The 26784-nt window shown below is 55.2% G+C and overlaps 1 protein-coding gene and 1 long non-coding RNA gene across 12 annotated transcripts in view; one reads left to right on the top strand and one right to left on the bottom strand.

The window, feature by feature from the left end:
* The window catches only part of LOC140616045 (uncharacterized), a 10265-nt gene extending 1454 nt beyond the window's left edge, over nt 1–8811 (top strand). For 3 of the 6 annotated variants that reach the window (XR_012016544.1, XR_012016545.1, XR_012016541.1), the window contains exons 2-3: nt 784–864; nt 3388–8811. This is a non-coding gene — a long non-coding RNA (uncharacterized lncRNA). Of the gene's footprint in view, nt 1–285; nt 442–783; nt 865–3387 lie in introns of those variants that run through there. The other 3 variants (XR_012016542.1, XR_012016546.1, XR_012016543.1) reach the window with 3 other exon arrangements.
* On the bottom strand, nt 4629–26503 carry DMTN (dematin actin binding protein). Of its 6 annotated transcripts, XM_072796362.1 has the most exons (15): nt 15540–15583; nt 15248–15322; nt 14689–14844; nt 13717–13761; nt 13288–13387; nt 12842–12898; nt 12454–12606; nt 11804–11928; nt 11080–11185; nt 7037–7101; nt 6820–6868; nt 6632–6639; nt 6389–6454; nt 6026–6106; nt 4629–5866 (listed from the first exon to the last, which is right to left on the bottom strand). In XM_072796362.1, exons 1-15 carry the CDS (start codon nt 15555–15557, stop codon nt 5753–5755), a joined length of 1218 nt encoding a protein of 405 aa, XP_072652463.1. In that variant the 5' UTR covers nt 15558–15583; the 3' UTR covers nt 4629–5752. The 6 variants fall into 6 exon arrangements, with proteins under 6 accessions (XP_072652463.1, XP_072652466.1, XP_072652465.1 ...); XM_072796365.1 differs by lacking the exon at nt 15248–15322 and having other exon boundaries at nt 15540–15589; XM_072796364.1 differs by lacking the exon at nt 13717–13761 and having other exon boundaries at nt 15540–15584.
* Between the last annotated feature and the right edge of the window lie 281 nt (nt 26504–26784).

Here is a 26784-nt window from a genome sequence, read left to right on the forward strand (position 1 = left end):
CTGGGGGCCCCGCAGCACGCCCCCCGCCCCCGACCCCCGCCCGCTGGGGGCCCCGCAGCACCCACCCCCCGGCCCTCCGGCCCGGCCTGCTGGGGGCCCGCAGAAGTACCCCCCTGACCCCCCGCCCGCTGGGGGCCCCGCAGCAGCACCCCTGCAGCGCCCCCCCCCCGCCCGGCCCGCTGGGGGCCCCGCAGCACCACCCCCCGCAGCAGCCCCCCACCGCCCCCGTCCCCGCCACCTGCCCGGCCCGCTGGGGGCCCTGCAGCACCCCCCCCCCCCGCAGCACCCTTGCCCGGCCCCCGCGCGCTGTCGGGAAGGAGACCGGGGAGAGCGAGGGGGCCCTTGGAGCCCGAAGCCTCAGCGGAGGAGGGAGGGGCGCCGCGGAGGAGCAGGTGCAAGTTCTGCAGGGGCAGGTCGGAGGAGCCAGGGGCAGCGAGAAGGGTGAGGGGGCCCGGGAGTTTCCTCCCTGAGGAAGGGGCAGTTGTGTGGGTCCCGTAAGTCTCTGGATGCCCCAACCCACCCCCCGCCCCCCACGACCAGGAGAGTAGCCCCAGGCTGCACGTGGCTGTGGAGCACTGAAACAAACGTGCAGGTCCTTACTGCGAGGTGCTGAGGGTAAAGTACACGCCGGGTTCTGAAGACTGGCACAGAAAAGAAAATGCAGACTAGTTCATTCGTGATATTGTGTGTTGATGACTTGTTGACACTGTAGTGCATTAGGTCCACTGGGTTAAATGAAGCATATTACTAACATTAATTTCACTTGTTGCTTGTTCCTTCTAGTGGATAGGGCACTGGTCCAGCGGTCCTGCGGGGGAAGGAACGGCCGGGTTGTCCTGGCAGCATCAAGGAAAGAAACACAAGGTGGGTGACCCATGTGGAGAGGGCCCCTGCCCGGGAAGGTTGGACCCAAGAAGTAGGCAGGCAGGACTTGTATAAAAGAGTAGGGGTTCCTGGAATGTCTGAGCTACAACTCCACGGATTTAAAGCCCATTTCCCCTACCACCTCCACCACCACCCTTCACAATGGAAAGATCTTCTGAGGAGAGGGCTGGTGATCTGTTCCAAATATATTTCTGCTCAACACATGATGAGGGGGGTGAGGGATCAAGGGTTGCACTAGGGAGGAGAGTAGCCTCTACTGCAAAGCTGAAGGATGGAGAGCTGTGGGGTCTTGGGGTTTCACTGTACTCACCCTGCCCCTTGGGCTCCATTCACGCATCAGGCTGAGGCCCAGGAGGCCCCAAGCAGCCCAGAGATGGCTGTGTACCCTGGAGTGGAGCCCGGAACCCCAACTAAGTCACCAGGGTGTGGGGACAGACAGGGCTAGCAAATGGATCTCAGTTCTGAGAGCTGCTTGAGAAAAATGAACTAAATAGACCATCTGTAAATGGGCCCCGGTGAGGATCCCTATGGGAAAGGAGAGGAGGCTTTTAGGCCAGAATGTATAAGAACAAAGGGAATAAATGAGCCCGTTTTATGCCTATGTTTGTGCACAGAGAGGCGACCTGGAAAGCTGGAGACCTGAGTCTAGTCCTGCCCTGTGGGTTTCTGGGTCTGCTCCCTCCTAGGTCAGGGAAGCAGCTGTATGTATTAAATCAGCTTTTCCCAAATACAGAAGTGCATCAGGAATTTATAACCTTTCATTTGGCTTCACTTAAAAATTTTTATCTTAAAAGTTCTAGTAAAAGTCAATGGACACAGCTATATGTGCTATATGCCAAAATAATCAGAGCCCACTGATGTACAGTTGACCCTTGAACAACATGGGTGTGAACTATACAGGTCTGCTGATACATGCATTTTTAAAGATAAATACAGTGCAGTACTGGGTCTGTAATTTTTCTCTTTTATGATTTTTTTTAAAGATTTTATTTACTTATTCATGAGAGACACAAAGACAGAGACACAGGCAGAGGAAGAAGCAGGCTCCCCTCAGGGAACCCAAAGTGGAACTCGATCCCAGAATTCCAGGATCATGCCCTCAGCCAAAGGCAGATAGATGCTCAACTGCTGAGCCACCCAGGCGTCCCAAAGAGAGATATGATTTTCTTTCTTTTAAACATTTTTAAAAAGTTTATTATTATTTTTTATATATTATTAATTACTTAGTAAGATCTATGCCTAACACGTGGCTCGAACTCACAACTCTAATATCAAGCATCATATGCTCTTCCAATTGAGCCAGCCAGGTGCCTCTCTCCCTTATGCTTTTCTTAATATTTTCTCTTCTCTAGCTTGCTTTACTGTAGGAATACAGTATGTGGTGCATATAACATACGAACTGTGTTAACTGACTATATTACTAAGGCTTCTGGTTAACAGGCTAATAGTTAAATTTATTTGGAGGCAGTTAGAAGTTAAATGCGGATTTTCTTTTTTTTAAGATTTTATTTCAGAGAACGAGAGAGGTAGAGCATGAGCAGCGTGGGGAGGTGGGGGACGAGAGGCAGAAGCAGGCTCCCTGCTGAGCAGGGAGCCCAAGGAGGTCAACGCCGGGCTCAATCCTAGGACCCTGGGATCATGACCTGAGCTGAAGGCAGACGCTTAACCACCCAGGCGCCCCTACATGCAGAATTTTTACTGCATTTTCAAACAGACCCCGTGGCAGTTAACTGCCAGATTAGCTCATTTGAGAGAAGACCTGTAAATAAAGCCTTTCCTCCTGTCAATTTAAGTGAGGGCAGAAGGCTATTGTTGGGTGAACTGTTTTTATTTTATTTTATTTTATTTTATTTTATTTTTTTTTGGTGAACTGTTTTTAAATGCGCGAGTCACTAAGCCCAGATCCTAGAAGAGGGGACATTGACACTGTGCTAACTCAATGGGAGGAGTGTGAATGGATTTGTGAGCATTTTTAAAACACCACAATTTTGTGACTACTTATCTGTGTGAATCAGGATTTTCCCGATACTGTGCAGCCAAATACAATAGTGAATTAGCTCCTGCATTTGATAAAAGGGCAACTGTTGTATAGAAATCTTGCCTTAAAATATTTTTAGTCATCAAAGCTTCTTGGTCCTCATTCATTTTCATCATAATTAGCTATAAAATTCACCTTATAAATGTATTCCAATTACTAATAATAAGATTTTTTTTTAAGTTTGCTACTAAAAAGGTTTGGAAGCCCCTGAACTGAGTGATCACCACAGTTTTGCATCTGTTCACATGCATGTGCCTGCGTACAAGTGTGTGCGTGCGTGTTGTGGGAAGAGGCACTGAGAGATTCTCTAAGGTTTTGTTTTAGGGACCCAGCTCCACTTCAAGCCTCTCCAGGTCTCAAGAACTTAAAATCCTTTAGGTCTTAGCATGCAATCTGCCCCCTCAAAAGCACTTTCCAGTGACCTGTGACCAAACACGGCCTCTGCACCCTTTGATGCCCAACAGCCCGGGAGCTCTGCGGACGTGGAGGTACTGGACTTGCTACCACTGTATCCCAAGTGCTGGAACAGGGTAAGCCCTCCAAACATTGGCTGAATACCTGAAATTGTGTACAAGTACGGAGATGATTCCTCTTTCTCTCTCTCCGCCTCATCGGCTGTCCTCCCAGCTACCCCTTGGGAGGCAGCTGCTTATATTGGGGAGTCCTGGCTTAGTAGCCAAGAAATGGGGAGGTCTGTCTCCATCCCCCACTTGTTAACTTGCATGTGGCTTCAGGCTTCAGGATGAACAGTCTCTTCTACAATGTTCTTTTTTGCTGAGAGGTTTCAACTGATCTGTGCTACTGACCTCACAGGTTGTTGGAAGGATAAAACAATGTTGTAGATGTATCATCGGAACTCCTACAGCTTAAAACAATTGTTCATACTTGAGTGATTCTTAACCACTTTGCTTTTGCTTTGGCCAAAAGGGGTGGAGACTCATCCCGGGGGTAGGACACTTGCATCAGGTCCAGTCCTTAGGCTCACACTCCAGCTCGCCTGGTCGTTCTGGCCACACGCCTCCTCACACGCCCACATCTAGGTTCTGAGACTGGCCCCTCCCTTCACAGGCACCCACAATCCTCTTTCCCATCTTCCAGGCAGATCTCCGCACTCCGGGTCCCTGTCTGCTCCCCCGGCGAGGCCTTGCCAAGTCAATCGAGAGTGCATTACCCCCTCCTCTCTCTCAGCTTCCACCCCACCCATGGTCCACTAGATCTCACCCACTGTTTGTTTCTCCATTGCTTGGTTTTCCCTGCCTGCTCTTCAGCAGTTGGCTTACTGCCAGTTCCTGCATCCTTGACCTTCTCTGTGTGTTTGGCCTCCCCCAGAGAACTGGGAGTATCAGGCCCTGGAGGGTGCAATCTTGTCAGATGCTGGTGAGCTTGACTGCCAAGGTGAGCGGTTAGGCCTCAGCAGAGGACAAGCAGGCTTGCCCCCGAGCCGGCTCCTGTATTAGTCTCCAGCGTGACCTTCTGTCCTTCCTCCATTACTTCATCATGCAGCCCCTGAAGAAGAGGCAGCAGATGTGACCCTGCTAGGCTGGCCCCTGCTTTTATGGCCAGGGGCTGGGGGAAGGGGCAGTGTGTGATGCCGGCCTCTTCCAGCCCTCTGTGGTCCCCATTTGAACTCTTACCCCCAAGGCTTCCCTCAGCCTGGCATTGCCTCTCCCAAGTGCTCCCAGGTGTTCCAGAAAGAACAAATAGATTTGGGGACCCAATGCAACCTTTTAATTCCAAGCAGAGTCCCCCTCCCACAGCATTATCACACACACACACACACACAGTGGAAAGGGGTACCAGGGCCTGAGCAGGAACAAAAGCCAGACCCCGGCAAAAATATATATATAATTATATACACATATGTATCTGTAGAGAAGAGAAGCTGGGAGTGTGATTAAGGGAGGGCAGAGAGTTAGGAGAGAAAGCAGCTTGGGGGTGCCCCAATAAATTACATTCTTTAGACAGCATGGTGGGGATGCATGGAAATGGGCAGGACCTGGTGGCCTGGACACAGCCTGGCCTCTTGATCCCATCCAAAGAGAGCCTGAAGGCCTGGGTTCTGCACAGGACCTGGGTGCTTGGAGTCTAGCTGACTTGCCTGGAGGCTGACGGTGGGCCAGGGTTCTGCAACATCTCCACTCTAAGCCATGGCTTCTAGGGAAGCCACAGGGCTGGAGCAAGAGGCTTTGAAGCTTAGGGGTCACCAGGAGAGGAGAGGGTGAGCTGGAGGGCAGGGTGGCTTCATTGTTAGAGGCTGAGCTCAAGCCTGCTCCTGCTAAGAATCAGAGAAGCCAGAGGCCCAGGTGCAGGGGAAGCTGTCCTAGGTGAGGTGAGGAGGCGTGCTTGGGTGCACAGAGTCCTGGGGCTCTCCCTGCCCTCCTGGCTGCTCCCCACTCTCCCCCTCCCCCCGCAGGCCTGAAGGTTGTACCCACCCATGGGTCCAGACTGCCAACATGCCTGACCACTAAGTGCTGCTTTCCTTTCTCCTCACTCTCTTGTGGGGACCTTCCCGTGGGGGTGGGGTGGGGGAGAGGGTGCAAATGTTGACTCTGTGTGTGCTGGGCTCCAGACTGGGTCTGCCCTGTGCGGTGAGGACCAAGGAGGAGGGAAGGAGGCCCCTGGCTTTTTATGGGGAAGCAAGTTCACGTCCCACACCCCAGCACTGCAGAGGTCCTGGCTCCCCCTCACCTGGGGAATGGAGACAACCCTACCTCCATCCCCCACCACCACCCTGCACCCCTAAGAGACGATGCTTTGGGGTCTAGTGACCCCAGCTCTAGAGCCCCGAAGCAGCAGGGAAGAGCGTCAGTCACGGAGCGGGAAGGATGGTCAGAAGAGAGAAGCCTTTTTCTTGAGTTCATTCCGCTTCCACAGGGCCAGCTTGCCAAACTCTTCAGGGGACATGGAGAATACCCTTGAGAAGTCCTCGGCTGACAGGTGTCTCTGGAAAGGGGACACCCAGAGGCAGCTTAAAGACAGGAGCTGGGGTGAGGCTGGGCCAATGACTAAGGGAGCGCTCACACAGAGGCCCCAGGTCTTCCCCCACCAGGGAGGCTGCCCCTTTGGAAGCCCCTAGGCCCACCCCACACTTCCTCTGCATACCTCAAGCCTCATCCGATCCACACCTGGAGGCAACTTGGTTCTCCCCTTATTGGTCACCACCAGCATTTCGTAGGGATAGATCTGGGGGGCGGGATGGGCAGAGAGGGGGCAACCTCAGGCTCATAGAGTTTCTTGTCAGTGTAACCCCCTCAATTCCCTGGGCCCCTGATCAGCCTGTAAGGGCCATTGGGGCTCATGCTGGTTTTGCCAACCATTGCCCCCAACTTCCCTGCTGCCCCTCCCGTCAGCGACCCCTTGGTGCATTTGCTTCCCTGGCTTCTCCCCGCAGGCTGGCTGACCCACCCCCACTGTAGATGGTTCTGTCCCCTGCCCACCACCCCTGACTCTGCCCCTGCCCCTCACCTTCTGCTCCAGCACACAGGGCAGGGAGTTCCCCCGGTCCATCCTCCCCCTCTGGCCCTCTCCGTTCTGGGGAGACCAAAGCCGCAGTGAGCCAGAGTGGGGCAGGGAGACCTCCCCAGCCTTACCCTGGGCTTCTCGTGTCCTTGCCAGGCAACTCTGTAGCCCCACCCCCCCCAACACCCCTGTCACCCATCCACGGCTTGCTTCTGCTGCTCCATGTGTTCCCCTCCAGAAGGCACTCACCTGCAGGCCTATAGGAGAGAAGAATTATTGTCCAGAGGCGGCTCTAAGGGCAGAAGGCCTCCAAACCTGCCGGCTCAGCCTCCCAACCTCAAGCCACAGCCCTGCCCGCAGCACAGACACGGGCTGCCATGGGGCCTACTCAGGCCCCTTGCCCAGCTCGCCTGGCATTGGGTGGCCCTGCCTCTCACCTGGACTTCCGGTCTCACTCCCGGAGGGGCTGAATTCTGTGGACTGTAGCTAGAAAGGACACGAAGGGATCAGAAGGAAGGTGGAGAAGTCTGCACTGTTTCCCTTCACTTTGAAGGTCTCTTGCTCCCCCGGATGCCCAAGCAGCTCAGCCCCTCCGAGGTGCCCCGAGGGCACACTCTTCCCTCCCAGTCTGTGATCTCTGGTCAGGGACCTTACCCGGCTCAGAGTGGTCCTGCCATAGGCGGGGAGAGAAGACGACTTGGATGTTCCTGCTTGCAAGGCTGGAAGAGAGCAGGAGGCCCTGTTCAGTGCCTTTGGTCTGACATTCATTCCTGAGAGGGCTGCCTCCCTGGCCTCCCCTGCCAGAGGCAAGGCGGTGAAGCATGGACCTGGGGGGCTCGAGGGGTGGGGGTGCCTACTGGCTCCCAGCTCCTGCCCATTACCTTCAGCAAGCGGCACTGTGCTGAGGCTCTGAGCCATCGCTCTAACCAAATACACATCTGGATGAGATGCCTGAGTGTTAAAATGGATAGTCAGCCAATAACGGCCAGACGATGAGGCTCACCATCATAAAATGACACTATGGGCTACAAAAATATGTCTGAAACTTAGTCAAAATTACTGAATCGTTACAATATTATTATTAGCAATGCTAGTAATCAAATTTCCAACATTTGCTATTTATTACAATGCAGAAATGATAATGTTCTCTGCACCATCAGCTGCTAGACTGTACCGGCAGCCAGTAGACGTCACACTTGTGGAGAGAGCATGTGACTCTTGATCTTGGGGTCCTGAGTTCAAACTCCGCATTGCATGTGAAGCTTACTTAAAATTATATATAGAGACTTCACATTTGCAAGACCAGATGTCACTTTCAACTTACACATTTCATATCACTTAACTTTCTTGCACCACAGATTGTAACTCAAGAAAATTGGTTTTCAGTTAACAGGTTTTCCTAAAAAGAACTTTGTAACTAAGATTCTTAGTTTGGCCAAATCTCAAAACTCTTTCATGTCCAAATACTAGAAATCGTTGGCATTCTACGGTGATCATTTGGATAACTATTTTTTTAAAAGTGTATGTAAGGGCAGCCTGGGTGGCTCAGCGGTTTAGCACCGCCTTCAGCCCAGGGCCGGATCCTGGAGACCCGGGATCGAGTCCCACATCGGGCTCCCTGCATGGAGCCTTCTTCTCCCTCTGCCTGTGTCTCTGCCTCTCTCTCTTCCTCTCTGTGTGTCTGTCATGAATAAATAAATAAAATCTTAAAAAAAAAAGTGTATGTAAGTAATCTCTACACCCAACATGGGGCTCGAACTCATGACCCCAGGATCAAGAGTCACACGCTCCTCCAACTGAGCCCACCAGATGTCCTGATAAATGTTTTTATTTGAAGATTTTAGCCTTGATAGATTCAAAACTAAAGGATATACAGATCTGTCTTCTTAAAACACTCTTTTAGAACCTGTGGCTTGGAAGTTTAGTGAGCATGAAATGTATTTTGAGGAACTTGTATTTTCTTAATATTTTTAAAAATACTTTTTAATTTTGTGCAGGAAATTATCTGTTTCTACAATGATCATTCATTATTGAAGCATTTCACTTTATAAGTATACATTTATATTTCAAGTAGCTGATAGAATTTTAACCAACAAAGCACATAGGAAGATTTTCACTTCAAATTATTTTTAGAATGCTTATTTATGTTTGAAAGTGACCATTTCAATGTTACCATGACGTCGGAATGACACGCCTGTTCATAATTTTGAAATTGTTGAAGGTGCTTGGGTGGCTCAGTAGGTTAAGTGTCCAATGTGGTTTCAACTCAGGTCATGATCCCAGGGTCCTGAGATCAAGTTCCACATCGGGCTCCTGGCTCAGCATGGAGTCTGTTTGGGATTCTCTCTCTCACTCTGCCCCACCCCCTGCTCATACATGTGCTCACTGTCTCTCTCTCAAATAAGTAAATAAAAAATCTTAGAAAAAAATTCTGAAATTGTTGAGGTTGATTAGCTATGACCATAACCTATGCAATCATGTGATCACTGGTCACATATAAGATCAGGGATGCCAAAAATGATGATGACAGATATTTGGCCATTCGACTTTGCAAGGCCAAAATGGAAGTTAAAAAGCTAATTTTGACTAAATAGCAAAATCTGGTGGAACATATAGATTGAATCCAACTTTCAGGGCATCTCTCCATCTGCCTCTTTCTTCAAGCCTTCACTATTCTACATTTTCTAAAAAGGTCCTATTGTAACTCTTCCCACTCATCCTGAAATATCATCCTGGGGACTTTCAGTGACCTGTGCATGTCCATGCACATATGACCCTTACGGCTCCTTGAATCCCATCTCAGTGGCCTTCACCTCCACCCCCCACAAGGCAGCCCCTTCAAATGGCCACCCCCTGGTCTTGTCCACACCTGCAATACCTTGATTCCTGAAGCCCTGGAATCGCACTTTGCAGCTACCACACCATACCCTTCCTTATTTGTAACTTCTCAAGCTCACTTCCAGCATGTCTGTTCATCAGTGTCATGGGACGCCCGGGGTCTTGATCTCCAACCCCCCACCCCCACCCCTGACCTTCGACCCACAGTTAGGTATATCACTACTTTCACCACCACTCAGCAGCTCCCCTAGCCCCTCATCCCTCAGCACCTGCCTTATAAAACTCTAGCCCTGAATCAGCCAGCTCCTCTCTTGCCTGCAGTCCATGGGGATAAAGCCCACACTGCTAGATTATCCTCACTACAGATGAATGCCTTGCGCTGGTTCCCCTTCCCTGCAAATGGGTAGTCTAAACCTTCCCCAACCCGCCCAGCCTCACCCTGCTTCCACTCAGCAGACAGCCTCAACTTCTCCTGTGACCTGCTCCCAGACCCAGGTCCCCAGCCCACAGAGAAAGAGGCCTTTGGGGCCTGACGCCTGCCTCCCACATCCTGGATCTTGCTGAGGGGAGCACTCCAGGGCACAGCTCCAGGGCTCAGCCTTCACATCTTCCCTTTCCTCTCTTCTCTGCATGATCCCATTTTTTCTCAAGGTCTTGCTACTATATACAAGCTTAAAATTCAACTCATCCTGCAAGCTTCCAACTGAGCAAGACCTGGCTCCCACCTACAGGTGCCTCAAGCCCAGGATGTCCCAAACCAGTCCCTTCATCCTTCCCCCAAACCCAAGCCAATCCCCGCCCAGCACCCAAGCCAAGATCCCAACTCGGCTCTCCCTCCCTTCCCATGTCCAATCAGCCACTCAGTCCAGTTGACTCCATCTTCTATATATTTCTCAAGCCCACCTCCCTTCTCTGGATCTATGTGTAGTTTTAGCCCTTACCTAGACCTCTGGAAAATGTGGTGGAGTGTCTCAGAAGATGGCCTGCATGTTATCTCCGGGCCTGTGTGCCTTTGAGTCATGGCTTCCCTTGAGTCTAGGCTGCCCGCTAAGCTGCTCTGTCCAACAGGACGTAGGAGGAGTGATGCTGTGGCTCCTGACGCTAGGCTTTTAGATGCCTCATACTTTCAGCTGGGGTTCTCAGATCTCCCTCCCTCTGCTCCAGCCTTGATGTTCTAGGGAAGTCCAGGCTAGACTCCCATGATTAGAGGCATAATACCCAGAGCCCAGGCCACCTTATCTCTCTGGCTAATCCCTGCCACCCTGGGGCACACTCTGGGTTCCTGCAGGCCCTGTAAGCTGGCCAGAATGTTTCCTGTTCCTTGCCTTTGCTCCAGCACTGTCCCCAGTGTCCCCAATGCCCATCTCCACCCCCCTCCCCCTGCCACTCACTTTGTCTTTCTCTTCAAGACCTAGTGACCCACACATATCACTACCCCTGGCCCTCCGGCCCCAGGCCCTGTCACAGTTTCCTCGAAGCACTCACTGTGTGCCTCTCATGTCACCACCCAACATTGCCCCACTGCGCTGACCCCAATTTCCATGTCAATTTCCCCGTGGACTGGAAGCTACTGACGGACAGTATATTTTTGGACTCTTTATAATCTCCTGTGTCACCATATATTAGACACTCAATAAACATCTGGTAAATTAAACATAATTTGCTAGTTCTGCTATAGCTAATCCTATCTTTTATCATCTAGTCTTATTCCATGACTGGTATCCTTGCCCTAAGGAGAGCATGAGTGCCTTGAGCCAGCACAGGATCTTCTGTCCCTTGTACCACAGGAGCACAGTGCCAGCCACACGATAGACAAACAGATTCTGTGGGTGATTCGGGGCCCCATCCATGGCACTCACAGGTATGAAAGGGTGTCCGGTCGGGCAGAGAGCGGGTTTTCCTCCGGATAGGCAGTGACTTTTCCATCTCTTCTTTCAAGATCATCTTTCCCAAGTTGGAAGTAACCTGGGGAAGGAGAAAGGAAGATGCGCCCAAGACTTCTATACTCACTTCTCATCTCCATTGGAGCTGAGTATCCACAGGCAGGACTGGGGACAGGTTTCCCAAGGGGCTGGGGTTGTGCCCCGGAGCCTGTGGAGCCTGTCCTTCTGGTCTAAAGCACTGCCGTTCGGGGTCTGGCCACCCTCGAGAGCAAGGAGGCAGTGCTGCTTGGTATTTAACTGTATCTGAGTGGCCTCTGCATCCCAGGTTACTCACCCAGAGCACAAGCCCAGGCCACTGTCACTGGCCTTCCTATGACTCCTGACACCCTCTCTCCTGCCCTGGATGCCAGCAGTCTGCTCTCTCCCTGCTCCTCTTCCCATGAACTTAGCCTTCCTGAATCCTGGCACTGGGTGTGTGTGGGGCACCTTTTCTTTCCTTTAACCCTAAGCTAACTGGTGATCCCCCCAAGCAGCATGAAGTCCTGGTGTCCCTTCAGTAGCAGCAACCTGATGTCCCGGGAAGAAGGGGAATCCCTCATGTTTCTACTAGGAGGTTCTTTAGGACAGAAGAGTTAGAGCCCAAGGCCTTTGGTCCCCAAGAAGACGTGGGCAGGGTGGCTGGGGCGAAGTGAGATGCTACCTTACTGAGTTCCTCTCGCTGACGCTCCCTGAGAGCCTTCATCTCGTCCCCGGAGTCATCATCTTCTTCCTCTTCCTCTTCCTCTGCCCCCCTCCGAGAGGCCTTCCGTTTCCTCCATTCTGTCTCTGGGGAACACAGGCAAAAGCAGGCTCATCAATCAGCCATTCACGCACCAAGTATTTATCAGGTGCTGCCTTGTGCACCTTCCAGAGAATGCGACAAGCCATCTCGTGCAAAATAAAAGTACCATTCTCTAGCCTTATGGTAAAGCTGAATTGGCGACACTCAGTCACACAACTTAAAGTCACTGGGGACCAGGACCTTGCCTCACTCCTCCTTCTCTCTTCCAGAGCTCCTATCGCAGAGCCTGGGACGCAGGTGTTTAAGATATGTCTGCTGAGTGGCCAAATAAGTAAATGGAAAGCTAGGGAAAGACTAACAAGCAGGGCCACATAACCAAGACTAGAGGAATGCAGGGAATACGGTGAGCCAGGAGGTCATGAAGGGAGCCAGGAGGTCATGAAGAGAGCCAGGAGGTCATGAAGTACGTAGGGTGGCAGTGGGGAGAGAGAAGGTGGGTTCATGAGTTTCGACAGGGCTGTGAGGCAGTCTCCTGGGCCTCCCCTGCCCCCTCCAGCATGGTCTCCTACCCACGACCGCCAACGACGGAGGGCACGGCCAATAGTCAGTTTCGATCTTGGCTGGCTGGTTGGGGTCAGGTGGCTGGGCCGCAGGAAACTTGGAGGACTCGATGATGAGGTCCTCGATGAGGTGCTTGCTCTGGGGGCTGCCTCCCGTGGACTCTGCTGGTGGAGGTCAGGGTCAGCCCACATCCTGAGCCACGCCGCCTTAGCCCACCCCAGCCCCCAGCTCTCTCTCCTGTCCCCTGCTCACACCTGGGACACTGTGGCTGTACAAACAGTGCACACAAGAACGGGCATACGGGGCAGAGGTTATCTGCTGCTATGAACAGCTGTTCTCCCGTGGCCTCCCAGCCCGCAGTGTGAAGGGGCCCAGGTCACAGAGGGGAGCCCTCACCTCTCTGCTTGTAGATAGGTGGCTTCTTGTAGATGTTGGAATCTGGGCGGGTGGTCTCTGTGGACAGGGAGCAAGAGCAGATGAGGAGATGCTGATGGTGGGTGAGGCCGGGTCAGTGAAGAGAAGGGCACAAATGAGATGGTGTGGGGAATTCATGGGCTCCTGCCGAGAGCTGAGACCTGAGACAGAACCTGAGTGCCTGGAACTGTCCCTCAGGGGTTTTGGACTTTCCACACTTTTCTGGTTGGGTGGGAGGAAAGGCTCAAGAGGTTTCATCATCTTGGGAGGAGTAGGGTGGTTTGCCTGGGGTCTGGGCATCAGGGGTGCAGCCATTCTGTGCTGAGCATATACCCCAGAGAATGGGGGACTGAGAAGCAGCAGCTTGGGTCCCTGTTAGGAAAAGAGGTCCTGGGGAAAGTGTGCAGCCACACTGCCAGAAAACCTACCAGGATGGTGGAAATGGGGTAGGCTGGTCCGGGGGGTCCCGGTGGTTCTTGGGGCTGAAGCCTGAGAGATGGTTCCAGGGGACCGGCTCTCCGCCCACACCTGCAGAGCAGAAGTGTGGTTGACTGGAGCTCCCAGGTCCCCCACGCTACCCTCTCCAACCCATGGAGACACTGCTTCACCTCACACCACCATCTCTGTCCTCCCACCCTAGCATCCCACAAGCCCCCAACCCCAGGGCAGAGGAAGGGTCTCCAAGGACTCAACTTGCTGATGGTGTATGACCCGGGGAGACAGGGTTAAATGAGGTCCTGGGTCAGACAGACAGATGGACCCAGAGCTGGTCGGCGACGGGATCAGGTCATCCCGTGGGCTGTGCATATGTGTGGGGGCGGGGAGCCGGGCAAGTGTCAGGTGTGGGGCAGACTCACCTCTGGGGATGGTGGGGGGGATGTGGATTTGGGTGACAGTGAGCGCTGCGGATGGAGAGGAGGCTGGTCAGAGCCACGAGGGTAGGGGTAAATCCTCATCCCTAGATCCCCGGAGGGGCCACTTCACCCCCCACCACCACCCAACTCTGCACCCTGGCCCGGCCAATTTCTGAGCCACGTCTTCTATGTCAGTCCTTGCCAGTTCCCAGCACTGGCCCTCCATCCTTCTCCCTCTTAGTGCTCTCCTGGGCAGAGTCCTGTCTTTCTCGGGATGCACGAAGAAGCCATGGATCTTGCAGCAGTGTGTCTGTGCTCTGGGGGCCAACTGAAGGTGGCTCTGGCCTGTCCACAGGGCCTAGAGCCCAGGGGAAGGACCAGGAGCCACAAGTATCCAGGATGGAGTCTGGGCTCCCTGCAGAGTAGTGAGTCTCCCCACAGCCCGCCTCCAGCTCAAGGCTCAGCCATGACACTAGCCCTTTCTGGAACGTGGTTTACAGAGTAGCTGCCATGTGTTATCTCCGGCACTCAAGTACTCGGTGAGGGAGGTAGGGGGCGGATGTATCACCTCTATTGTACAGGAGGGGAAACAAACCACGCCTTCACACGGGTCAGTCAGCTGGGACTTCAGAATCCCAGTGCAGTGTTCCCGAAGGCTTTCTGGCAGATTTGCACTTTTTGTCCACTGCCAGCCTTCTCCTCCACGACCCTCCACCCCCTGCTCTGTGAGGCTGCCAATCAACCCGGCCTCCCGGCTTCTCAGCATGGAGCTCCCCTCCGGCCTCCAGCCTGTCCCTGCCTGCCCTCCATGAACACTGGGTTGACCATTGGTTGATTTCTGCCCACAGTTCCCTTTCCTGTTTTGGAGTCTGACCGCCAGGAAAGGAAGCAGGAGAGGGATTTTGCCTCCTTCCCCGTGTGGCTGGGGGAGCCCTTCCCCCAAGTTCCATCCAAGAGGAGCCTCCCACCCCTCACCTCCCGGCTTCTGGGCAGCTCCACGTGTTCCAGGAGAGAATAGGTAAAGTGGGGCTCATAGATCATGAGGTCAGGCCGCTCGATGTCCAGGATGGCCTTGTCCTTGGGGATGGCAGCCAAGTCCTTGTAGCCCAGCACCTGGTTGTCCATCTTGGCCTGGAGGGAAATGGTAGGAATGGAACAGATGTGCCGAAAGCCTCACCTAGAATCCTGGCCTTACCAGCTAGACTTGCAATTTGTCAGGAAGAAAAGGGACAGCCATTTGAGCCATCAGCTCATACGAGTTAGTAGTGTGTATTTTTTTAATTTTAAGGGTTTAGAGAGTCACCTTAAAAGATGATAGTCCTTCACCTAACACTTCGGGTACAATGAGGCAGGACCAGACCAGTAGAAGGTGGCGGTGGGGTACCTTCTCTGGGTTTCTGGTTGTCTCTGCCCACCAGCCCTGGCAGGACGGTCGGTGGCTGTTGTCGGGGAGGCTCTGGGTGAAGTGCCCAGCGGGTCCCCACCCCACCCGCTGGTCCCAGCCTGAGGGTGCTGGTGGCCGAGAGGTACTCACCACGATGCTGGAGGGAGAGCCGGGAACACTGGAGCCGCGGGAGGAGCTGACGCTCCCAGGGGAGGTAAGTGGTTGCTGGGGAGAGTGAAAGGCGGGCGGTGGGAATGAGCGTGCGTGCCAGGGCCGGGCGGGGCTCTCCACCGGGCGGGGGGCCTGGCGGAGGGAGGGGGCGGGGGGGGGCTGCCCTAGGCCTCTGGGCCCCGGGGTGCGGCGCTGCGGGCGGCCGGCAGGTGGCCCCGTCGACGCCCGACCCCCCCCCCGCGCCGGTGCCCCCCGGGCGCGGCCCGCGCACCTTCTGCAGCCGTTCCATGCAGCAGGGAGCTGGCCGGTCGGTCGCCCGCGGAGCCCCGTGCGCTCGGGGAGACGACGCGGCGTCAGGCTCTGGCCGGCTCCTGGGCGCGGCGCGCTCGGGGCCCCGAGAGCAGAGAGTGCGTCCCCCCGGGCTGTGGCGTCCTCATGCCTCGGCGACGGTCCGCGCGTGGAGCGGGTGCCGGGCCTGGGGGGCGGGGCGCGGGGGCGGGTGAGGGAGAGGCAGGGGCCGAGCGGAGCGCGGGGAAACGCTCGGGCCGCGCTCGGGCCGCACTCGGGCCGGAGCCATTGTCCTCCGGCTGGAAAGGAAACGCCCGCAGGGGTCCGGCTGCCGGGGCAGCCTCCGCGCTCCGGCCCGGGGACACCTGCCTGCCGCGCCCCGCCCCGCCCGCGCCGCCCCGCCCCGCCCCGGGCCGCAGCCCGGTCTCAGGCCCCGCGTCTCACTCCCCTGGCCCGGCCCCTGGCCCACTCCCCCGAGCAATCAGCTGCCCGGGCGCCCCCTCTGCCCCGCAGCCCAGGCGGGTTTAACACAGGCACCTGCTCACCCTGCGAGGTGGACAGACCGGGAGGACAGGATGGAGCCAAACTGCCTTGGTGGCGCGGTCAGGTCATGGGGGGTGGGGGGGGGCGAGGCCTCAGGGAGGAGGGAGGGGAGGCTGGAGGGAGCCCACATTCCCTGGGTCCCTGCCCCTGTCCCCTGCCCTGGGTTCCTTGGCAGGGAAGAAGGGAGGAGAGGTTGGAGGGAACCCCCAACCCCCGCGTCCCTGTCCCTGTCCCCATCCCACAGTCTGTCTCACTTGACAGAGCCCCCCTTGGGGCCCAGGCCACATCCCAGCTGTAGGCAGGCTTCTCAGGACGCCTGTGCTGACGCTGCCCTCCGAACTGCTGCTTCGCTGCTAGGCAGCACCCCTGAGGTTCAGCAGGAAGGCGTCCCAGCCCGCACTGCTCTCCATTCCTAGACAGTTGGGTCTTGTCTGCTGCAGTAGATTATGAGTTCCCTGGGGCCACAGCCCATGCCTTGGGGTCTTCACCTTCAGCCTTCATTAATTCCCTTGGCACTCCTCCCATCCCCCACCCCCTAGTCCTGGACACTAACAACCATTCAGTGACTGCCTGGCTGAGCTTCCAGCAATGGTGGCAGTGAGGCTAAATTCCATCTGCTGGCAATAAGCCTCCTAGAGTGAAGAGAGCTGATGGCTACAGCAGGGACGGGGAAGAGGCAGCCTAATGTAGTGGTTAAAAGCACGAGCTCTGGACCAGAGTACCTGGGGATGAGTACCGTCTCTGCTACGGCAGCTGTGTGACTTTGGGCAAGTTACTTACTCTCTCTGTGCCTCATGTTTCTCATCTGTAAAAATGGAAGATAGTACTAGTGTCCATGTCATGGGGCAGCTCTGAGTATTAAATAAGTTATAACATGTCAAGTGCTTAAAACACTATAAATTCTATGTAGAGTATTAGCTATTATTATTTCTATTTCCCCAAGGACTAATGAATTTAGATGTCTATTCCATAGCCATTCTTAACCACAGGGGGTAATGAAAGACTGAGGTCACTAGTGCTCCCAATCTTATCACCTATTACTTTGTATCAGGCCATTCTTTGGCTCCACCACCAAAACCACCTGCTTGCCCCACAAGCAGCCCTCATTTCCACCTTCTGCTTTTGCACATGCCCTTCCACTATTCTCTGTCCACTTCCTTGTCTCCCAGATGCCACTTGTCCTTCAGGGTCGATCCCAGCCTTCCTCCCCTGGGAGGCCTCTCCTACTATTCTAGTCCTTTTGATAAGCCTTCTCTGAATTCCAGCAGGACTGAAAAAGAGGCCCATACAACAGACCTTGATTATAGGTTGCCTAATGCAGGAACATGTTTTTTCACTAACCAGAATGAGTGCTAACTTCTGGAGGGCAAAACAACAAAGCAATTACCATCATTTTTTGAATGCTCAAGCTAGGTACTTTGGTAAGCACTTATTTTTAAGATTTTATTTTTAAGTACTTTCTGTACCCAATGTGAGGCTCGAACCTACAACCCCAAGATGGAGTCACATGCTCCACCAATTGAGGCAGCCGGGTGCCTCTAATAAGCACTTTAAAAGGATGATTTGTTTCATCCCCTCCGACAGCCCTATAAGGTAGACCCATTTTACAGATGAGAAAACAGAGGCTCAAAGAGGTTAAAAAGTTGTCCAGAGTCATGAAGCTGAAAATGTGTCTTCAGCACCGGCATGGTTCAAAGTGCCTAGCTAGTACCGTGTCAGGAGCATTGTGGGGATAGAGTAAAATCTGCTACATTTCTCAAGTCTTTTTAGAATTCTAGAGTCAAGGCTTCTCCAAGACAAGCTCCTGGGTCACACTAGGTATTTGGTGCCCGTGGAAAGACTCCATTCCAGACCTTTATCCTTCTCGGCCTTCTTAGCTCTCACTTTGTAATGCTTTTATAACTAGGTATCTGAGGATCAGAATCAACTCTAATACATATTAGCTCTCTTTCACTCCTCTCTGATCTTTACTGTATTGACAGCCATTGTCAAACTAGCTATATACTTGGCTTAGCCTTAGAGTCAAACACTCATTCATTCATGTATCTGCCCATCTATCCATCCGTCCATCCTTCCATCCATTCATCCTTCCCTCCCTCTATCCATCCACGCATCCACTCATTCCTCTACTTGTCCATCCTTCCATCCATTCATCCACTCATCCATCTGCCTATCCACTTATCCATCCATCTGTCCATCCATCCATCCACTAATCATCTACCCCTCAGTCATATATTGCTTTACCCATCCATTCATCAAATACTTCCTGACCTTTCTGCAATAACCACAGACAACACTCTGTGACAAGTCTTATGGGGAACAGAAAGACGAGTCAAGGGATCCAAGCTGCCCAGCAGAAATGAGGCATGTAAATAGATAACTCCCATGCAAAACAGAAAATTACATGTGCCAGATAAGATAATAGAAGGAGCCATGAGAGGTCATAGGATGAGGGATCACTCTAGCGCAGTGTTGAGAAGGGAGAATAAAGAAGATTCCTTAGAGGAGGTATTTGAGGTAGGCCTTGACTGCCCAGTTTGAGTTTATGCAAAAACTAAAGAATCGATTATTGACGGAGAAGACAAAATGAACAAAGGAACAGGCCTGAGGTGGAGGGGCAGCACTGGGTCTATCTAGGGAACAGCAAGTATGGCTACACTATAGGGCTCATGGGGTTGAAATATGTTTGGGGCAAGAAGTTGGGAGTTAGATTATGGAGGTCTCCAACCCAGACCAGAGGATTTAGATTGTACTTTATGGACAACAGGGACAATAGGATGCTTAGAAACTTTTTTCAAACAAAGAAGTGACAGATCCAAGCAGTACTTTGGGATGATGAATGTGGCTGCAGCCTGGGAGAGGGGGCTGGACAGGTAGGGGCAGCATGGACAGAGGCCAGTCTGGAAGCTACAGTAGGAGTCCCAGCAAGAGCTCGTGAGGGCCTTGACTTGTGTGTGCAGCCCAAGAGGGAGAGGAAGCAAATGGGAGAGACCCTAGAGGCAGAATGTGCAAAACAGACATGATCCGAAAGCCCTCCAGGGCAGGGGTAGGTGGCTGGCTCAGAGACAGAGGAAGGGGAAGCAGTGAGTTCACTTTTTGCCAGTGTGAGGTGGAGGTGGGTACAGTTGATGAGCAGGTGGGAATGTCCGGGAGGGACAGGAGGTTGAGCCCAGGGCAGGCTGGAAAGAGAGACTTGGGAGCCATTTGACTAGAGGTGGTAGTCTGCACATGAACTTGCTAAGGCAGAAAGAAGTTCAAAACCAGCATCCTAGGAAACACCTAGGGGACTAGAAGAAATATCATCCCAGATGGCATGAAAGGGACCAGGAAAAGGAGATGGCCAGCTCCTTGGGGGCAGGGAGTGTATCTAGTGGAGGCGATTGCATTATGGAGAGACAGGGTGGGAGCAAGGGGATGAGGAAAGGTCATGAAGCCAAGAGTCTGTGGCCAGAGGAGAGAGGCGCTGGAGGGAGTGATGGCTCTCTGTTTTGGTGGCCTCCGAGGGTACTTCCAGGGGAAAAGTGAGGCCTTCTTGTCAGGGAAGCCCTGGCTAGGCCACAGGCCGGGGAGTGTGGGGGTCGGAGAGCGACTTTGGAGGAGGCCAGATTGGCTGAAGGTGTTTCAGGAAAGGGGACACTTGAAGATGTTTGTAGGCAGTGGGGAGGAAGTGGGGTCCCAGCAGCGGGAAGGGATGCAGCCCAGGCTCAAGAGGAGGGTGGGCTCTGGAAGGAAAACTCAGGGCTTCCCTGGAAGGACAGGAAAGGAAAAGTTGGTATCCACAACACAGGGCCCTGTGGCCTGGGCCAGTCCCCAATGGGAGGCCCTTATTTTCCCAGGAAAAATGATAGCGGAGGCCATATGCAGATCTGACAGGTCAGTGGGACAGAGGCTGAAGAGGGTAGAAAAAGTTTGGTGGGGAGTGTGGATAGCTGAGCCACCAGGGAGAACAGAGTTTCCTTGTGTCCTGGAGCCTCAGGGTGAGCCTGGCGGTGGCCCCGGCACCCTCCCCTTGAACACCAGTATGTGTGTGTTGGGGATACAGGGTGGGGCAATGACTGTGTATCAGAGGGGTCACTGCCCAGTCAAGGAGGGAGGGGAAGGGTCCAGGACTGGCCAAGTCACAGCGATGCATGATCATGCCCTGCACCCACACCCACACACGCACAAACACTGCCTTCGGGCATCGCCACTCAGACGTGTGATTTGAAATAATGATGTCTCTGCTCCGTTCCCTGGACCCTTCCTATCCAGAGCTGCCTGCAGCCCCAGACCCATCCCTGGTGCTGGCTCACCCCCTCCCTCCCAGCCTCAGGATCTCCTCTCTCGTGTCCCCTGAGCCATACTCCTCCAGGGCCTGCTGGCCAGTGTCCAGTGCGGTAGGTAGGACACATGCTGACAAACTGACGTCTTACCCTTTTGGGGCACTGCATTTTAATTTGGGGCTTCCCTTAAGAAGTGAAGGTCTTGGCAGCCCAGGTGGCTCAGCGGTCTAGCGCTGCCTTCAGCCCAGGGCCTGATCCTGGAGTCACACGTCAGGCCTCCTGCATGGAGCCTGCTTCTCCCTCTGCCTGTGTCTCTGCATCTCTCTCTCTGTGTGTGTCTCTCATAAATGAATGAATGAATGAATGAATGAATGAATGAATAAATAAATAAATAAATAAATAAATAAATAAATAAATAAATAAAATCTTTTTGGGAAGCCTGGGTGGCTCAGCGGTTTAGCGCCACCTTCGGTCCAGGGCATGATCCTGGAGACACGGGACCAAGTTCCACATCCGGCTCCCTGCGTGGAGCCTGCTTCTCCCTCTGCCTGTGTCTCTGACTCTCTCTGTGTCTCAATAAATAATAAATAAAATCTTTAAAAAAAGAAAAAAGAAGAAGTGAAGGTCTTACTGGTGAAATTTTAAGGAAAAGTGTTTTGAGATGGAGTCGATAGAGAGAGAGAGAGAGAGAGGGGAGGAAGGAGAGAGGGAGGGAGGGAAGGAGGGTTTTCTTGGCTTCTCTCAAATCACATCATGCTGGCAAGTGCTTACTCCACCCTCGAGCGGCCCCCTCCCTCAAAGCTAATTTCCTCTTGAGTCAACACCCCCTGTCGCCCTCCTCCTCCAGTGCTGGCCCTCTCTCCCCCCTCTGGACACACCCTGTGTCACACACGTACAATGCACTGTCTCCATCCCAGCAGCCTCCGGGGGACAGAGACCAAGAGGGCAGGCTGCAGCAGGAAGGGAGGCCGGGATGGAAGGAAAGGGAAAGAAAGGCAGCAGAGGCGGCCAGCCCAGGTGGTGGGGAGGACCTCCCAGCTGCTCACTCCCATCCTCACTCCTCCAGCCCCGCCCCACCCTCCCCCTTATCTGAGCCTCCAGCCCAGCCCCGCCTCACACTGCCTGCCTGGCATCTGCGTCTCTGCAGCTACTAGACCCTCTGGGCTCTGGGTTGGGGGTGATAAGACCCGAGCACCCACCCCAGCCGGCTTCTGCCCCAGGTAGGACTAACCTGGCTGTGGCTCTCTGGACTGGTAGAAATGAAGGCTCAACAGGCAAAACCACAGCTGGAGGCCTCCAGTCCCAAGCCAAGCACCGCGGGCCATGTGCCCGTCACTGTCCCAGAGACTTCCATACGTCCCCTCTACCCTTCACACGGGCCAGTGCCCTCCCCATTCAGGGACTGGGAACCGTGGCTGAGAGCGTGACTTGCCAAAGGCCACCCAAACACAAGTCACGCTGGAATCCCTGCCCAGGCCTGTGACGGGTCAAAGCCAATGAACACGCTTCTCGGTGGGTCCCCGAAGGTCCCACTTCAGTCTGAACAAAGGTCCTACTTCAGGTCCCCACTTCAGTGTTGAGAATGACCTCACCTGGTGGGGCCACCCAGATTTCCTGCTCACTGGCCTGGCCTGTACACAGGGAGCAGGGGGGCTGGGGGTGGGGGGGCTTTGTGCAGCCGGGCAGGGTGCTGCACACAGGAAGCCAGTTATGAAATGAGGCGTGCGGACTGTCCAAGTGGGCCGAGGGCAGGGCGGGCAGGAGCTTGGCCCTCTCTGTTTTCTCTAGTTTCAGCCACAGTGTGGCCGCCTGCCTTGCTCCCTCCCTGTTCCTTCTCCGCTCTTTCTGCGTGCCATTCCCGTTTCTTCTTTCTTCATCTTTCCTCCCTGGGCTCTGTTTCCCTTTCACACTGTCCTGCTCCCAGCCCCACCCCTACAGTTACTGTGGCAACAATTCAATGCCAGAAATAAAGGCAGGATCCAGCTAGGTCACCAGTTCCCAAAACAGCATCCCATCCCAGGGTGGAGTGGGGAAGGGGGGGCAGGGGCAGCCCAGGAGCAGCAGGGAAAACCTGAGGGTGTGTGTGTGTGTGTGTATATGTGTGTGTTTGTGTGTATAGGGGGCACCCATGCTTGCCCCTAGGGACATGAAAGAGCAGGAGAGGGCTCCCAGCTCTGGGCCAGGGTTCATGGGGCATCCTTGAAGCCTGTGTCCTCTCTCCCCAGCTCTCCTTTCTCCTTTTCCCCACCCCCATTTTTTAAATCCTGCTCTATCTGCCAGGACGAGGGTTAGGTTCCTCTAATGCCAACACTATATAGTATCCTCTCACACTCTGATGAAGCATCAGGCAGGTGTGGGTGGGCCCCAAAACTGGGTCCCGGCCTAAGAACCCACCTGCTCAAGGCCCTGCCTCATCTTTGCTCCTGGTGGCAGCAGGCCCAGGCCCAGGCACCTCCTTCCACTCCTCCTACTTCACACAAATACGCACCTTCTCATCCTGTTTCTCCTAGATCTCTGTTGGGTTTCTGTATCCTTTCTCTATACCTTCCCTCTGAGGAGGCCTCTCTTTCTGAGTCTTCCCCCCCAACTCCTCAGGCTTGCATGGTCCTCAGTATGTTCCTGATCTGGCCTTTATTTATGGCTGGTCTGGTTGGGGGTTGTGCTGTCACTTGTACAAGCTGGATTCATAGGGAAGATGCAAAGGTCTTGTGTCCCAAATTTAGCTTTCTGAATTCTGGGGGTATCCCTATTTTGGTGCACACACACACACACACACACACACACACACACACACACGTGAGCTCCAAAAGAGGAATTCCTACAGACCTGCACCCTTAGGTGAACAGCATGACTCAAGTATTCAACATATGGGGAGGCCGGCAGCACGGAGCCTCACACGTGGACACAGTGCTTCACCCACACAGGCAAGAGCCCACACTGAAACAGAGTTGCAAAACCCATGCACCCTCCTTCCAAGATCACGCCCCCACTCTCCCAGCAAGCCCCCCCCCACAGTGCTGCACAGTGCCACTGACACCCACTCATCCCCACCCACTGATCCTCCCTTGGCACCCGTTCTCCACGCTCACAACCACCCGCATCACATGCTGCCATCCCCTCCCCAAGCTGAGCACATGTACCGGCACACACACAGCGCCCCCCCATTTACCTATTCCCTGGGGGCTTTCCTGCTCCCTGTTCCCAAAGCCCCACCACCTTCCTTTTCTTCCACCTGCCCCTGCTCCCCTGACTCTCAAACCCTGGCAACACAGTCCTCTGGGAGGGAAACACCAGGTGCATCTGCCCAGGCAGGGGCACACCTAGCAAGAGGGCGCCTCTGGATCCTTAGGGCCTGAATGTCTGCTCAGCCCCCAGCCCTTGGAGCGCTTCAGAGGCTGGTCAGGATGGAGCAGGGGTCAGGCCTGTGGCCACACCCTACCACCCAACCTTATTCTGCGTGTGGTTCTCACTGCAGCCTGGCCAGCCTAGGGCTAGAAAGGGGCTCCCGGGTACCTCCCCACAAGCAGCACACCCGTCACCAACAGCATGCAGGTCTCTGTGTGGACTGCTCCCCTCTCTAGATCTGGGGCTCGCTGGAGGGAGCCTGCCCCCCTTTCTCTCTCCCCCCCATGTTCTCCCTGTTATTCAGCAAAGAAAGGACAGCTCCCCTGCCCACCTCTGTCCTCCCCATGCCATCACTTGGACTTCCGCCCAGCACAGCTAGGGGAAGAGGGTCCTGGGGTGCCAGTATGAAACACCCCATCCCTTTCCCTCAAGTCAGGTTTGATGAGCTCAAACCCAGCTAGTCCCAGGGTCTGGGACCACTCTCCCACTGAACAGGGGCCATAGCTGACCCCTCCCCAGGGGGTCCCAGCCACCACCCAGAGCCCAAAGTGCCCACAGAGGGGAAGAGAGGTGGGAAACCTTGCCACCTACCTCTTCCCAGACAGTGTGGCCCAGATGCTCTGAGGCCCCCAGGCCAGGCCAGGCAGGCACAGGCCCAGATCCCCGGGGGCTGCCGCTTTTTCTCAAGAGCCAAGGTAGCAGGCGTCTCTTCCAGGAACCCAGCCGCGCTTTCCCAGAGCACAAATAACAGGAAAAAAGCCGGCTCGGGGTAGGTGGGTGGGTGGGTGGGGGGAGCTGGCACAGGAGGGGACCTACCCTCTGGGCCCCCACCCCCTCGTCCCCACCCTGCTTCTCTGGGAGCTGGTGCTCTGAGCCTGCGTCTGGCGGGGCGGGCGGGCCGCTGGCTCCCCCGCGGCACCCCCCCACCTCCAGCTGATAGCGTGTGGCCGCCCCAGGGTGTGTGTGTGTCTGCTCTTCCACCTCGCTCGCCGCAGCTCAATCCGTTTCAAACAAGAGGAGCATTAACCAGGCATCATGACGAAGCAGAATCGGAAGCAGACCCGGCAAGCGGCTGGCCTTTCCCCTTTCCCATAGTCCCAACCCTGCGACGCTCCTGCTCGCTCACACACATGCACGCGCGCACACACAGACACACACACACACACACAGCCCCTCAAGCCTCATCAGAAACAGCCAGTTTGAGTTGGGGTGGGGGAAAAAGGGGGCTCTACTGATAACCGAGGGGTGACAACACCTCAACACCAGCACCTGCATCTCCTACTCGTCACCTAAAAGCAAGCGACAGAGGCCTCCGGGGGCCCTGCCTCCCTAGGGTGCTAAAGGGCACAGATGTTCAGGGGCAAGGAGAGGGCAAAGATGCCAGAATTGGTCACCCAAGGAAGGATTAACCCCCTCCTGGTGAGGGATGGATGGGAGGATCCTCAGCACCAGAGACTGGGCTGGCCCTTAGGTCACCTGGATCCCCTGGAGAAGGACCCTGTCGCTTACCAGGGCAGCTGCATCAGAAGGGAATTTCCTGCCCGGTGATGTCCAGGGCCTAGCACAGAACTACAGGATGTGCCTTCCCTGAATGGGAAAACCCTCACCACTCCAGGGCCCTGCCACTGGCCCGTGGTTCTCTCTGGGCTCAGAGCAGAGCCTGGTTCATTTGTGACCCCTGGGGGTAGGGGAGGGAGCCCAGCGGGCTGACCTCAGAGGGCTGACCCTGGCCGTGGCCCCAGCCTCCTCTCCACCTCACAGCAGACTTGCCTACCTAGGCAGCCCTTGCTGTTGCCCTGGTAACCGCTGCCCACAGCCGGTCAGCTGATGGTATGAGCTGTCCTTGGGGAAATCTAGAATCTGGGGAGGGGGCTTTGGGGTCTCTGAGTGGAAAACCACAGGGGAAGGGTCTTTAGGGGGACAGGTGACAGTGTGCCCCGGACCTCCTTCTCGAAGAAAAGAGGACAGGAGGGGACAGGTAGGGACGGGGAGGGAGGCATGTTTGGGGTAGTGGAAGGCAGAGGAGAATGAATTCTGAAGGATGGGCTCCAGAAAGAAAAGAGAAATGAAGAAGGCAGGCAGCGGAGTGGCTGAGGAAGAATCGGGCTCAGCTGCTGGGGAGTGGCTGGGAGAGGGCCCTGCAGAAAGGAACCAGAAATCCTGGGGGTGGGGGAAGAAACATCTGGGGAAAAAAGGTCAGGACATGATGCAGGAGGGGGTGTACCTTTGGTGTGGCAGGACGGGCACCAGCCCTTCTGGGCAACCAGCCCGGCCCCAGGCAGCCTCTCGGCTCGGCTCTCCTCCCGTGGAGCCCACCCTTCAGCCCCGGCCCCACCCGGTCGGCTCTGCACAGCCTCCTGCCACCCTTCCAGGAGCCCAGCGCCGGTGCCTTTCCACCCCGGCCCCGCAGGATCCCCGATCTTCCCCGCTGCCACGTTCCTGCCCTGCTGCCACTCGCCCCCCACCAGACCCCACCCCAGATTTGTCTTCCGGTGCAAGGGTGGCCAGAGGCAGGGCTGGAATGCGCTGTTGCGGGGAAGGACAGCTGTGGACTGGGGCCTGGAAGGAGACTCATGACGAATGGATCGGAGCCCCTGGGCGCGGGAAGAGGGGGACGTTCTCCTCTGCGACACGAGCACGTTGGATGGAGTGGGGAAGCCAGGCAGCCAGGGGCAAGGGCAGGGGGGAGGGGAGGGCTCTCCGGTACCTTCAGGGGCCTGGGGCGTGGGGCAGGAGCACCGCGGCTTCCTCGGTGACATACACCTCCATCCCTCGGCGCATCTCCTCTCCGCCTCCCGTTGCCAAGACAACCTGCCGGCTCAGCCGCGGCGGCAGCAGGGAGGGGGGAGGAGGCGGCCGTGGCTCCCACTGCCTCCTCAGTGATGGAGGGAGGTGGCCTGAGGTCTGCCTCCGTGCTGGGGTGGGGGTGGGGGAGCTGCCGCCCGGGCCAGGGCTCCCACTGAGTCTCCCCTACCCCATCCGGGAGGCTCTGGGGTTGGCTCCCGGGGCGGTCTCCGGACACCCCTAATTCAGAGCCCGATAGCAGGCGGGCCTTGCAGAGGGACGCAGCACTGGACA

The sequence above is a fragment of the Canis lupus genome, chromosome 24, assembly GCF_048164855.1.
Source record: "Canis lupus baileyi chromosome 24, mCanLup2.hap1, whole genome shotgun sequence".
Taxonomy (NCBI): domain Eukaryota; kingdom Metazoa; phylum Chordata; class Mammalia; order Carnivora; family Canidae; genus Canis; species Canis lupus.